This window comes from Dermacentor albipictus, chromosome 2 (assembly GCF_038994185.2).
Source record: "Dermacentor albipictus isolate Rhodes 1998 colony chromosome 2, USDA_Dalb.pri_finalv2, whole genome shotgun sequence".
Classification (NCBI taxonomy): domain Eukaryota; kingdom Metazoa; phylum Arthropoda; class Arachnida; order Ixodida; family Ixodidae; genus Dermacentor; species Dermacentor albipictus.
The window spans coordinates 167,607,931-167,623,109 of NC_091822.1; the positions used below are offsets into that span (position 1 = coordinate 167,607,931).

At 48.0% G+C, this 15,179-nt stretch overlaps 1 protein-coding gene across 1 annotated transcript; it reads right to left on the reverse strand.

The window, feature by feature from the left end:
* Window positions 1-1,595: 1,595 nt before the first annotated feature.
* LOC139046714 (uncharacterized) lies at window positions 1,596-10,173 on the reverse strand. Its single transcript, XM_070534388.1, has 7 exons — window positions 10,083-10,173; window positions 9,185-9,257; window positions 8,490-8,584; window positions 6,966-7,067; window positions 6,655-6,705; window positions 3,217-3,276; window positions 1,596-1,906 (listed from the first exon to the last, which is right to left on the reverse strand). The coding sequence occupies exons 1-7, from the start codon at window positions 10,140-10,142 to the stop codon at window positions 1,754-1,756; spliced, it is 594 nt and encodes a 197-aa protein (XP_070390489.1). The 5' UTR covers window positions 10,143-10,173; the 3' UTR covers window positions 1,596-1,753.
* Between the last annotated feature and the right edge of the window lie 5,006 nt (window positions 10,174-15,179).

Consider the following 15,179-nt stretch of genomic DNA (forward strand, 5'->3'; position numbering starts at 1 on the left):
TCCGGCGATCGCCGCGACTGGGACGTCGCTTTACCATAGAGCACTTGCGCATACAACGCGTCCCGTCACGACACTGCTGGATTTTCACCATATTACCTTTTGTATGGCCGCGACCCCACCTTGCCCTTTGACACGTTGCTACCTTCCGCAGTATAATCACCCAGCACTGGTTACGCTCGCGATGCTATTGACTTAGCCGCCCAGGCCCGAGATGTCGCCCGTCATCGCCTCACAGTTTCGCAAGCTTCTCAAAAGCGACGCTACGACCTTCGGCAACGAGACCACCATTTTTCGCCTGGTTCCCTTGTCCTTCTCCGGACGCCTTCACGTCGCGTCGGCTTGTCGGAAAAACTACTTTCCCGTTATTCTGGTCCGTACCAGATATTGCACCAACTGTCCGACGTGACATGAGAGATCGCCCCAGTCGGTCAGCCTTCAGTGCCTCCCAACGCCACCAGCAATGTTGTTCACGTCGCCAGGCTCAAGCCCTATGCCCCTCCCCCCCTCCCCCCCCCATTAATTGAGGCTCTATAACTTGCACCGGGATGGAGCTAACCCCACCGGGAGGGTCATATTACGGTGAAGGGAAAGAAGTTGACATGAACTAGAGGACGACGAAGTCTGGCAGTTGCCTACAGGCCATATACACCACTTCTAAATATACATTATATTACACTCGAGGGCCTGCTTTCTTCCTCCAACAATATGCCCTTAGTACGCCTAAATTTAAATACGGGAACATTTTCTTCTTATTATTTTTTGCATTTCGCCCTCGCAGAATTGTGGCCACCGTGGCGGGAAAACGAACTCGCAGCTATGCGCTTACACTGGAAATTCTCCGGTACAAATTTTACAAAAAAAGAAAGTGAAAGAAAACATAATTGTACGCATCGTCGTTAGTTGTCGTCGTTGTCCTGAGTGGCTCTGGCTCGTGCCCACAGTGGGGGATTCGCCATGAATCGCATGGTTAATTAGGTGCACAAAAACAAAGGAATTAATATTTGAACGCTGGAGCTTAGAAGGCAAAAGCTTTGTGAGAGAAAAAAAACATTTTCTGATAACGCATTTTGTGACGCAATTTACTTTTAAACATTATATTGTTCAGCAAGTCACTTGCTCATGGCGGATGGCCTAGAAGAATGAGGACGTATGCTGCACTTCCACACCGTTGCTTGTCTAACGTACGCACCACCTTTGCTGTACATCCATATTCACGGGGCGGAACGAAGGCGTTTTTTTTATGCTTCAAACGTTTACAAGACGCCTCATGTTGATGCCCATCTCGTGAATCGCCGCATATTGCGGTAGACCGCTCGCACGCACAACAAAACTTAATGATCTAAATCTATGTTAAGCAACCTTCGGTATTGATCTTTCGTAAATATTGTATGCTGCGGTGACAGAAATCGACCTCCCAGGTTGATTAGAATTTTGCGTAAGTACACCTGTTATGACCGATGATGACGACGACAACGATTTTCATAATGACGATCAGGCGACATTCTTTGTCTTCGTGCGCGCATGCGTGTAAATGTGTGCGTGCGTGTATGGTGTGTGTTCCAGTGCACATCGCCGACCGCGTACCTGCTCATTTTCAGCCATCGTTTCCAAGCTTGAAAGATTCGAGCTTTATTTTATCGCCATTCGGCTATGCGCTGTAACCGTTTTCATGTCAGCAAAACTACATATAGTAATGATCGAAGCCTTCGGAAAGAGCAGTGACAACTGCAACGGCCCTGACGTGTCAGGGCGCTCAGTTGGGCTTGCTACTGCTGGTCTTGGTGGCAGTCACAGAGGCGGATGAGTCAGAGAGGCTCTTGCTCTCGACTTCAGCCTCCTTCTCCCTGGTGGCAACCGCCGTCGTACAGATATCCACGTACTTGTTCATTTCACTTAGGAACCAACACTGGGTAAGAACAAAAAAAAAACACATTACGGGGTCCATGGCAACCGGTCATTCCAGAAGCGCTCTATGTATATCGGGCGTGAGTAAGCGAAGTCAGACGTTAAACAGGCGACACCTGCTAGCATTACACAGACAAGTCCAGTTCCTAGACTCCACAAACCTGCCTAGCCGCTTTTAGACAGCGGCATTCTCGTATCTACCTAGCTCTTCAAATACACGCACACAAGTCGCTATACCACCTTGCGGTGGGCTTGCTTTGCTCTTCCTCGGCATAGCCCCACCAGCTGCCACCTTCCAACTCTCTCTCTCGAACCAACCCCAAGTCCCGAAGGTGCCGAGCCATTATACCAATAAGGCTGCAGAATCTAGCGCCTCTACATTCCTCCATCAAAGACCACTTGAACACACTTAATAACACATTGAGCAAACGCACCTCGCCGCTGCGCGTGTTACTCTGGCGGCGTCTCTGCTAAACGAGAAAGGAAAGAGTCATCTCGAATTGGTGGCAGCGTTGATCGATAATTAAGATGACGCATTACATACTTGCTATTTCACCCAATATTTGCAATGGGCTAATTATTACCACGATCAACTCTCGTGAGCTAAGAGCAGACGACAACTGCACCCACACTGTGCGATAGGAAGTGGCGAAGCGTCGGCGTTTATAAAACAACACAGATCTCGTTTGCAGAAGAAGAATTGTTGTTCTTACAAAACCCACGTGACGCTGCACTCGCCCATCTGTGAGCGGTGCAAGCTTTGTTCCCAAACAAACGCCCCTCCACGAAAGCGGAGGAAAATGCTGCCCGTTTATTTTTATAGGTTGAAGGGACGTTCGTTTCTTGCTGAAAACCGTAAAAAGAAGGAGAAATTCATTTTGCGCTTACGGCTGCACAGTTCTTAAGTTTTGTGGCCGGCCCTCTGCAACCAGTGGAAACCCTGCCCCAAGGGCTGCTTTTCCCAGCTACCGACAGGCGGCGACACAAGTTTATGCCAGCGCCACTTTCGCATGTGCTTACTTCCTGACAGAAAAATGCAAGTTCGCTTATCCGACGTAAAAACCAGGTAAGTAACAGTGCCATGCGCACCATTGGAGTATCCTGACCATTGAACGGGACGTTTCTGCAAGATTTCAGTTAGAACAGAGCAACGGCAAACGCGAAATAGAATCTTCCCACGATATTATTGGGCAACTAAACGACAGTCTCTGTACTCAGCTTCCAGAATCAAACCAATAAGTGCGGTTCAATGCGCGCGATTTTCGGCGCGTAAACCTAACAGAAGAAAAAGAGTTCAAAGGGAAGGCTCACCTCTAGTGCCATTAGTATTAGAAATGGATATATCGGTAGTTGATGAGAAGCCGAAATTTGCTGTAAACATGAAACAAACATGAAATCAACATACATACGCCGAGGGACGCCGGCGCTCAACGCAGGAGCGGGCGACTAAGAGCTCCGCTCTCAAACAGCAATGCCTATCCGACAATGCTACCGATGGCCTGTTAACACAATCTTCGTAACGTGCCCTTGGTGCAGCTTCAGTCATAATGTGGGGAGCGGCCCTTTTTATGTCTGCTGGCGGCAGAAGCGTCGCTTAAGAATTCGGCAACACCTACAATCGCGGCAGTGGAGCTCTCCGTGATATTGGTTGCTGTGTGAAAGCCCTTTGTCTTCACTTGTCCGATACATTACACAACAAATTTACGCATCTATCAAAAAAAATTATTACAGCTTGAAGCAAAATATCATCGCACTCTTTGTTGTACATTCCTTATATTTCACTGATCTGCGGATCATTTGGCGCAATAACGACTATTCACTTATTTGGATATCCATTTTGGATGGTTTCTGCGTAATTTTTGCTTCTTATGGGGCCGTATAGCAGCCTTATTGTCGACAGAAACTCCTGACAACGAAACAATTTCGTAGTTCTCAAAGCAAGAATATGTGTGCTATAACTTTTCAATGCAAAAGTAGTTCAAGTACATTTCGAAATTAACGCAAGCACTGCTATTTTAATACCCGCAGCGATATATGCGTCCATTCCGCATCCCACCTATGTCATTCAGCGCCTGCAGATGGCAGCCGCTGTGGAAACGGCTGACCGTCTCTTCGAGGCGCATTTCCGTATTCGAACTGGAGGTTTCGGCTTCCGATGTTTAGTTTCGATTAAGAAGTATTGTATTTGCTGACATCACAAGGGAAACCGTGAAAGAGCAAGAAAGAAGCGAGAAAACATCGTTTTACGCGAATTCATCGCGCTTGGGCATAGGCCAAATAAGCGCATGGTGTTTCACTAAAAATGTACTGTAATTGCAGCTGGTTATTCCGCATTGTAGTTCCTTTTTATGACGTTTTTGCCTGTGGCTCCCAGTAACCAGCGCCAGAGTGATCAGAGGGGAGTAATTTCCTATTCCATTCAGAACGAGAACGTCAAAGGCTGCTAACGTCTTTGAAAATCAGTTTTGTTCGGTGTAATAAGGCATTTTTAATGGGAGAACGTCACATTAAAGTGCCGAGTGTACCGGGGGTTCAGGGTTTTCATGAGGTAGTGTGACACCGGCGAAGTGGGTGTGGCCCGAATAATTTCGATCAAACGTGGAGCGCTAATGTCGTAAATAGAATAGAAATAGATTGGAACATGTTTACATTATAGACAACACTCATGGCATACGCGACGCGAATACTTTTGCACCTTCTGAAACGTGTGCCAGCACCAGCGATTACGCCGGAATGTACTCGATGAGTCATGCATAAATAGCCGACGCATTCGACCTGTTCATGAGATTCTGAGGACCGGCGAATGGGCTCGCCGCCATCATTGTGCTTGGGGTGTCGCTTAAATTCTTGGGCACTAGTTCACGCAATAAAGGGTTAACTTGGTGACTCGGTTTTGCCACTGTCTGGAGGAGGAGTCGATTTTAATGAAGAGAAAGGAGGAGAGGTCGGCTTGGAGAGCGTGTCTCTAGCCTGCTACTCCTCACTGGGGAATGGGGAAGTGGGAAATACAGGGAAAGGTAGGTGGCGGATGATTATGATATAGTACAATGAGATACTATATACACGTTGTCCAATATGCAGATGCGCACTGGAGACGCACTACACTAAGAGTAATCTTGTCCTTACAAAAAGTAATCTTGCCACAAAAAGTTTTTGCGCAAACACATTTCGCACTGACTACACGTCTCACAGCTTCTAGAGGCGATCGTCTAAACAAGTCTCACTTAAAAAGTTCAAAAGTGCTTTTATGGCACGTTGGGCACAGTCAACACTCCTCCATGCGCCCAAAAGCTTTTCTTCTGAAAAGGGGCGGGAGTCCAAGCTGTCAACAGTAGATTTGAGTTTTCTTCGTTCGGTCGCATATTGAGGGCACACGCAGAGTACGTGAGCTATTGCCACTGTCTGGTTTGTCACCGTCACTATGCAACCTGGCATCTGGTGCAGGTGCTTGAAGCGCAATTCGAAATCAACACCGACGTGAGTATACCCTGTAGGCCTCGGCGCCGTGCTTGTACAAAGAGAAGACTGCCTTGAGAAGGTTATCGCTTACCCTGGCCGGTCGTTGTGGAAAGCGTAAGCCAATTACTCCACGACGGAAAACGAGTGCCTTGCATGCATTCCGGTTACGGTGAAATCTAAGGCGGTGCCTCGCACGCTGGAGTCAGAAACTCCAGAATTTCAACGTAACCGTGACCTACAAGTCCGTACGGAAGCGCTCCAACGTCGCCTGCCTGTGTCGCGCCCCTGTTGGGCCTCTGCCCCTACACAAACGGGATGACGACGTCTTCCTGGGGACAATAAGCGCGTACGACTTCGTCGAATAGCAACGAGGAGAGACAGACCTACGAATCATTGTTAAGTAGTTCGATATCAAGACCAACTTTGTCGCATTCAAAAATAAATTGTCTTCTATTTCGTTTCTGAATGACATCTTCGTAAAGGAGGACTTCTCACCAGTCCGCGAAAACTACCTTATCGTTGTGCCTTGTGCACTACGGCCGGAGGTATCTGCGCGGCCTTCGTGATCATGTACAGGAAGGGTACGACGAATCCCCCCGTACTCTTGCGAGGATTCAAGAGAAGCATGACTGACCACGCCTGAGCGCCAACCTCGTCCATTACGTCAAGATATACCGAGGCTGTAAGCGGCGCAGGACAGCACCGAGCAGGCCAGCGGAATTGCTACAGCTAATCAAATCGCCTTGCTAACCGTTTTACCGGATCAAGGTGGACTTCCCCATGTCAAAATCCTAGAATGCATGGATCGTCGCGACTACCCGATTAGGTTACCCGTTACGCTGAAACAAACGCCCTGTACACAAAGGTAGCCCCCCCCCCTTTTTTTTTCTTCAATCGCAACTTCCATAACCTCGCTCGTTGATGCAGCTGGCAATTTCGTTTTGGGCCGGTTTTCTCTCCGTAGATCCACCTGTTTCGCGACTCGTGTAAACAGACGTTTGTCGCGCTCTGCCCTGGTTCCATTTGAGAAGAGAAGGTAGACACGTGTAAGCTCAATACATTGTACGAATCAAGTTGTGCAACCTTAGCCCGGCCTGTTACGCTCGAAGTCTTCAGCGCGAGTCTAACGTACGGTGTTTCTAATACACGACCGTGTTCCCTTAGTGGGAATCGATCAGCTTCGCTCTTTTATTCATTTCTGATCCAACTTTTCCGTGTCCTAAACAGCGCTACCATACCGTATTCCCCTGATACTATGCGTCATCGCGAGACAGGTCTTGGAGCTCTTACCTCTTCACCATGCAGAACGTACTGGGCGTAAATATCGCCAATGGTCTGCTTCTGAAATGGCATTTTTTTTTCGGTAGTTAGACAGTAGAACAGTAGAACACGTTGTGGGGCTAGTCGGTTCATAACCTTCAAAAGATGAAGCGCGAACAGAGACAGCACACTGAGAAAAAACAATGGCAGGACAAGCGCCTTGTCCTGCGTTCTTGTTTCTTAGAGCGCTGCCTGTGTTGGCGCTACATCTCTTGAAAACAACACAACACGTCGGCAATGCGTAAAGCGACGACGTGAGGAGGCCTACAATGTTGTCTCACCGTATTGGCGACTACGATGACCTTGAGCGTGAAGTAGACGACGACACCCACGAGACGCACCGCAACACCCCTGACGCATAAAGTCATCAACCACACGTTGTCCTGCATGCACACGTGACCATGGATCGCGTTACACCGTGTCCCTGTTGACAGCTTGCCGACAAATGCCCCTCTGGCAAGAAGCTTGCCACAAGGCAACGACTATAAATTTCTGTCAGCTGTGTTGTTACTTTCTTTATTATTTTAAAAGGAGGAAAAATGGGAAGAGAAGCTCCTTTAGAACCAGCTGTCCGAAAATTTCAATCATACACTTCTGAAAAAAAAAAAAACAACACAGCACGCGCTAGAAGCACAAAGGTAAGTCAGCACGCCAACGCATGTGCTTACGTAACAAGTGAAACACGGCAGGCTGCACGCAACACCGAGATCTAACGCTGCCTCTTTAATGCACAAATAGTGTAATTAAATTCAATAATTGGGACAGTCACTAATCGCACTAGAAGGGGGCGTAGTGCACGCAAGTCTTCCACATGTGTACATATTTGCGGCAGCAGTATTTGCTCATAAGCATGACTGCAGAAACGACGACGCGGTCAAGAGAAAGCAACAGCAGGGCAGACATATACTCTTACTCATGGGCAGTCCATCATGACCAAAAAGAAAAAGAATGGGCGCTGAGAGTATATCTGACTCTGCTTATCGGGGCTTGATGACACTTTATTAAGGGTGAGGGGACGTTTGTCAAGGTTGTTTAAACAATCACGGGGGCGAACCGTCTGCTGGTCACATTGACGCCATTCCACGATAACACGCTCCACTGTGTTCTTTGAGAACGCTTATTATAGCATCAGCATCAGGAGTGTCAAAGGAGAAAGAAGTCTATGTGTAATTTGGCAATCTAGTCACGTGGTAGAGGTGCATTTACAGGGTGGGACAGAGTTTAAATATATGTGAATGCCACGTAGCTGGACAGAACCAAGGTAATATTGTTTACCGTCACTTGGAGATACTCAAACATTTTTGTCAATCAACCTAATTACATCACTTGTCTTAATTACTCAACTCATAAAAAATATAGTTACATGAAAAGTGCCAATGAGAAAATTGTAGAGCGACATGAAAATCTCTCCATACAGCTTCTTGTTGCTCCATACGTGCTACATAAAAGCGTTTCTCAAAGCGTGAAAGAAACCCGCAAATGCACGCGACATTGCTACGCGACTCGCCGCCCGAGGCACTTTGCGTGCGTTCCCGGGCTCCAAGGTTTAAATCATGGATCTGAGACCTCAAAGAGGTGCGACGTAATGCTCACGCATTAGATGCTCGCATTTAGCGCTAAATCGCCACTCAGATCGTAATTATTTATTTAGCCCTTCACTGCCAAAATGGCAGAGCAGAAAGCGGGAGGGGTCACAGGCAGCACGAAGAATGCATGTAGAATTTCTTCACATCAATACATCACGTGTAAGGCTTTTGTTGCTCTAATGCATCGTGATTCATGCTTCTCTATGCCGGTATACGCACCGTGCCGGCAGCGACGATCCAGGTGACGATGAACCCTACGTGTGCCGCGCTCAGGAAACAGCTGAAGCCCCAGGAGATCCAAACGTACTGGCGTCCTGCGCGTACCGTGGGTTGTTGACGCGAGCTGCCTCATGCACGATCTAACAACAACAACAACAGTAGTTTGAAGAGGAAGAGAACCAATAGCAGCAGCAGCAGCAGCAGCAGTAGTAGTAGTAGTAGTAGTAGTAGCAGTAGTAGTAGTAGTAGTAGTAGTAGTAGTAGTAGTAGAAGTAGTAGTAGTAGTAGTAGTAGTGCTGGTAGTAGTAGTAGTAGTAGCAGTAGTAGTAGTAGTAGTAGTAGTAGTAGTAGTAGTAGTAGTAGTAGTAGTAGTAGTAGTAGTAGTAGTAGTAGTAGTAGCAGCAGCAGCAGCAGCAGCAATGGTAGTAGTAATAGGAGTATGAAGGAGAGCAGCAGCAGGGCTGCAGCAGTAAGCAGTAGCTGTATTAGTAGAAGCAGCAGCAGTATTAGTAGTAGTAGTAGTAGTAGTAGTAGTAGTAGTAGTAGTAGTAGTAGTAGTAGTAGTAGTAGTAGTAGTAGTAGTAGTAGTAGTAGTAGTAGCATTAGTAATATTAGTACTAGTGTGAGGAAGAGGACGAGCAGCCGCAGCAATAGCAGTAACAGTATAGCGGCGGCGGCGGCGGCTGTGCGCTTACTCTTCGCCTCGCACTCCATCGCCGCATTGCACATGAACCACGCCTGCACAGCCAGGACCACGAGCATGACCACCTGCGAAGCCGAAGGAGATGCTGCATGATCTGCCACGACATGCGCCCGTGTCGTACCAGCGAAACACAGTGCAAACGACGGGCTCCAGTGACTATTCGATTGCCTTAACTCAATTATACGGGGAGCAGCAGTTATGCAGACGCCTGTGGCGCTCTCCAACAAATAGGTCGAATGACGAGCGTCGTCTTGCAACATGTACTTATGTAAGACGGAGGCTACGTCACGAATATTAGCGAGGCGGTATGCGTTAACGCTCTGCTAAAACTGTGCCGTATACCGACTGCAGCGCACGCCTCAGAGGTGACGCGCTTCGGCGTTGGCAGCACGGAGTGTCGTAATTTCAATTCTGGGGTTCCACGCGCCAAAAACAACGATGGTGTAATGGGGACTACGGATAGATTTTAATGACCGGGAGATCTTTAACGTGCCTCCAATGCACGGCACAGGGGCGTTTGTTGTATTTCGCCCACATCGAGATGCGGCCGCCGCGGCCGGGATTTCATCCCGCGACCTCGTGCTTCTAGGAGCGCAACACAAGTGTGTCGCCATATTGCTTAAATGCTAATCGTATTAACGTCGACACTGATCGTGAGACGGGTTCGGTTGGAAAATTTTATCGGCAACACCTCGCCCCCCACGCAGTTTTCTTCTTTCTTTTTCACCCTAAGGGCTCCGCTGACGCGATGAGATGCAGCCAATTAAGGGTTGAGCGACGTTCGTGCACCTGCAGTGGCTTCGTTTCTTTCAACAATCGCTTGGACGCGCGACTTCTCAGTAAAAGCATGAGTCACCAAGTCACCAAGCATGAGTCACCCTGGTTCTTACCGCGTACGCGACGCCCATTCTCCTAGCAGAGTTCCTGGTAGACGCCGTGCAGCATTCCATGACGGAAGGCAGCTGTTCCTCTTCTTCTTCGTCTTCTGCTTCTTCGTCTTCTTCGTCTTCTGCTAACCCCTCTCGAAATCAACTACTCGCGGAGCAGACAAAGCTATGGGACGCCAGTCCGGCCCTGGACAATTATTTTAATGAGATTAGCATTCTTTGCATACTTCAGGCATTTTGAGCCTGCCTGCTTTTCTATCAATCTATCTATCTATCTATCTATCTATCTATCTATCTATCTATCTATCTATCTATCTGTTTTCGCACATACTTGGAACACTGGTAATCCATGGTCGAACGGCTAGTGCATCAGGATGCTGCGCTGAGGGAACACCATTCGAAACCAACCATCGTGCCAACTAGTGTCAACGGATATGTATGTGGCAGTGCGTGCATGTCTGCCGCCGTGAAACTTATCTCTTTCACGCCGACATGGGTCCCTGTAAGTGCGTGGCTCGGTAGATGAATTATTAGAAGAAATGGTTCAATGAAACTCCTTGACGCCGACTTAATAGAACAGTGGATATGTGCCGTTCGATATGTGCCACTCAAGAATGAACGTCTTTGACGTCAACTTGAGTAACTAGACAATCTGCCACTGGGAATCTGTCGCTCCACATTGACGAAAAAAACACCCCTTAAATTTATCACGTGCTCAGCAGAATTGAACCCACGCCTCATGGGCACCTTAAGGACAGGAACGCGAGGCTTTAAAAGGCTGCACCACAAATGCATTGAGTATGTTCCGCTGTCCAATGAACCTCTCGCCAACTTGGGTCGTTGAACCTCTGTGTGTGCGGCAAGCGAGGGAACAATTCTCGTCGTTCGTAGACACAGGCGCGGCGCGCTACTGGTCTCGGGCTCCGCGCGCCGGCTTCTCGGCAATGCCTCTGGATGACGCAGCGTTTTCAAAAAAGAAGCCCCACAGAGCAGCCTGGTAGCCGCACGGCGCGTTTCTCAGCGTTCGCTATAACCGGCGGGACACGTATCTCGGAGGCCACTTGCAGGCTTCGCGGCGGGGCGCTAGGTGGCGCCAAGCGTTCTTAGGGAAGCGCGAGAAAGTAGTCCCGCTGCCGTACACGACTCACGCATAACTAGTTGCGACGGAAGCAATACGTTGTGTCGCTATATTCATCCAATAATAGACGCATTACCTTCGACAGTCATCGTAGGATGGGTTCTTTTACAGTTCGTTGCGATAGCAATTATATTGTGTAGGAGCCGGCGCTCGTGGCCTCGGAGTCTGGCGTCGCAAAGAGGGTCGCTCTCTAGCCTAGGTCGCAGGCAGGTACCCAGGATTTTTTTTCGTGGAGGGGGGGGGGGGGGCAACCCAAGGTAACTTCTATGCAAATGAGAGGGGTACTTTACTAGTAAAATTGTGAATAACGTCCACCATTCGCCATGAAAACGCGTAAACCCGGAAAAGAGAAATGAATTAAGGTGTATTTTACAGATACGCCTGTGCGATACTCCTTTACTTGGCAAACAAGGAACTACGTCAAATGGACTTGCGCAGGAAGAATACTGCCAAAAATAAGTAAAGAAGCGAAAGAGTAAAATAAAGATTACTTTAGTAGAATACAACTGAAAAATAACAGCAGTTGTCAGCCAAGGCACACAAACCGGGCGTAGTTGTGTTACTTCGCCAGCCAATCACAAAAGCAAACAAAATGGTCGTCATGCCTTTTCAATATGGCGTCGTACTTGATACCTCCGGAGCGTGTGCTGTTATTGAAGGGTATTTCGATCGGCGGAAGCAATGAGGAGTGCAACAGACATGGACAAAGTATATGGAGTCTGAGCACTTCACTCTTGAAAAGTCTGCGGTGCCGTTCATTTCAGTGCTGAACCCGTTTTACTCATGAAACTTCACTGCCAACTGAAGTCAAACTTGACAATAAATAGTTGCAGCAAAGCAAGCATGTTATTTCAGTTTAATAAAGAGTTAGGCTTTGGCCATTCCACTATAACAGGCGAGGCAAAATGTATAATATTACGCGCTAATAATTTTATTTTTGTGGTTACCGCCTTATTTGGGTAACAGGAAAAGTTTGAACTACGAATTATTTGCAGCCTCGCGGAGGAACAGTGGCTGGTGGTTATGAGTCCGTTGGCGGTGCATCACTGCAGACCTAATTCGTATCTGACTATAGCAGCATTCTTATAATTAGCTCCGGAAGAGCTATAGAGGAATATATATTTGCGGAACAATCGCAGTCCTTTTGGTTCACTCGTTTACAGTTCTGTCAAGGTATGTGCCAAACCGACCCGTATTGTTATTTGGGAAGTTACTAAACGATGTGTGGCCCCCAGTCCCGTACAACCTACGTTAGGAGGCTACGTTAAGAGGCTCGAATGACAACTCTAGAAGCGTCATTCAGAACACACGGAACTGTTCTTCACTTCCTTTTCCTGTTCTACTTCATTTTTAAATAAAAATATGTTGATCCATAAATATTTTTATAAGCAACGGTTTAAGTTGTTAAATTTCACTTTTCCCTCCTGTTTGGCTGTTGCCTTGCCTGTTCCCTTAGTAGATCGCTTTATTTCTCAACTCCTTGCGCCTCTTATTTCCAGTAGGCAATTTTGCACGAAAAGATCTCTACAATTAGAGAAAAACCAGACGAATTATCAGGTGACAGTCATATTGCCTGTCAGTTTAAGGGTTATTGCCGGATTTGACGATGGAGGCTGTCTCGAATTATATTATTTTCCACCTCATCTAACCCATATCGCGGGTATATGGTTCCGAGAATCTGTCAGCGTCGCGGCGAGCCGTTACTCGAGAAAATAATGGTGCACAAGGAAAAGTTAAACGCAATTGGCGTTTTCTCTGGCCGCAACTCTGGCCGCGAGCATACAGACCGGCTGACCACGAACCAAACCCCCTCCCTCGTCCCTGGATCAGTCTATAAACAAAGAAGGTTGAACTAACGAAGCAGCAGCGATGCGCGTGACGGTCGGAAAGACGGTTACAACTGAATGCACATAGAGTTAAACGAGTGTACACCGAATAATAATAATAATAATAATATTTGGGGTTTTACGTGCCAAAACCACTTTCTGATTATGAGGCACGCCGTAGTGGAGGACTCCGGAAATTTTGACCACCTGGGGCTCTTTAACGTGCACCTGAATCTAAGCACACGGGTGTTTTCGCATTTCGCCCCCATCGAGATGCGGCCGCCGTGGCCGGGATTCGATCCCTCGACCTCGTGCTCAGCAGCCCAACACCATAGCCACTGAGCAACCACGGCGGGTACACCGAATCGATGAGGAAACTGGCCTTCACACCCCAGAAAATGCCGATAACTACTGCCATCCAAAACAAGTGAAAGAGGCAGCAAAATGTTGACCGCCGAATAGCTGTCAAGTTTCAACGTTGATTTGGTGGCGCTTTAGGAATGTGTGTCAGAAGTGGTGGCGTGGCCGGGGAGGTAAGGGGGTATACGCCTTAAGTTTGGGGGGTGGCCCGGGCTCCTCCGCCCCCCCCCCCCTGAGTACATGCCTGCTACGTCGCCGGAGCGTCTCGTAACGGGTAGCTGGCCTACGTTAGTCACACGAGGCTAAGCGGGCCCACGCCGTCGTCCGGGTTTATTTGACAAGGATTGTTTCTTTAGTGATGAGTACGAGGTCGAGAGGATGAGGAGCGCAATAGGGGACTTATTTACACGGGAAAGTCATGCCTATTTACATAGAACAAGCGGTACTCGTACTGGCTGGAGCAGGAAGCGCAGTACATCCTTCTCGTAACATGATCTACAGGTCTGAGCAGACTACCTATTTCCAGCGAGCACACAAGCACGCTAGCACACTCCAGCACACCAGAGCACACCAGCGCACTCTCTACATCAAAGGCGTCCGCTTTTAACCCCTCTGTTCTCCCTAGATTCCTGCGCCAGGGAGATATGCGGTAACACGCACACAATCACTCTGTCACCTTTGTTCACGAAACGCAATCCGATAAATAAACCCGGGCGCACACAGCTCACTGTCCGAGAAAAAGAAGGCGATGCTCTTAGACAGGGGTGTCACGCTTTAATCCACTTGCTAAATTCTATTTTTTATTACTTTTAAATTAATTAATACTCATTCAACAGCACCTTCTCGATTTTATTTTAGCCGGTAATTCAACCCTATTCAATGCTATTCCCATAGATATTAGGAAATTTATGCTCTATATTATTTTGGAATAATCCACCCATTTCTGGGCCAATCCCCCATCGTGGGTAGGAGCCACACATGCCACAGGCTACAACAACAACAAAAACAACAACACTTGCGCGTGTTGACTCCTGGCTCAGCAATCAGCTGATTGTCGTTCGGTCGGGTAGCAGCGGCCGCAACGAAACGGCGTAGATCGTATACTTTCCCAGGAGTTCCTAGGTCTCAGCATCGTTGCTGGAGACCAAGTGCCGTCCAAAAAAACACGTCAAACCTGTCTCGCCTTGGTGGCGCCGTTGGTCTGCCCGAAGCGACGTATTGTGGGCTTCACGAAGCGATTCGCCGCAGTAGGGCAGGAGACGCTGGAAGGTCGCTTTCCCCGCTTAGCCGATCGTAACAATTAACAATCCAGCCGCATTTCTGCCGTCGTCGGCGCCGTGATGTTCCGTATAAAGTATACAAGGGAGATAACATCGTCGCGGCGCGCCGTACGCTGTATGTGTGAGTGGAAGCGTGCGAGCGTGAAGCGACGAACGACGGCTCAATCTCGTGCGGGTGTTGGACTATCAGGACTGTAGGTTGCGTGCAAGTCGTACCTTACTAATTTCGTGACACCGTTCATTTTGAGAAATTCAATTTGCTCAAAAACATACTTGTGCTAGACGGACAGCCTACAAGACTGAGAACGGAACTCCAACGTACGGAAACTGGAAAATGGCTTTGTCTATCAGTTTCTGCGAAACGATTGTTTTCTCGTATATTCGTATTACAATATAAAGCTATCATGCAGGCGGCTTGTGTGTAAGTTATACTTTACGCATTTTTCTGAGGCAATTTACTTTTAAACATTAGTTTAACAAGTCACTTGCCTTTGGC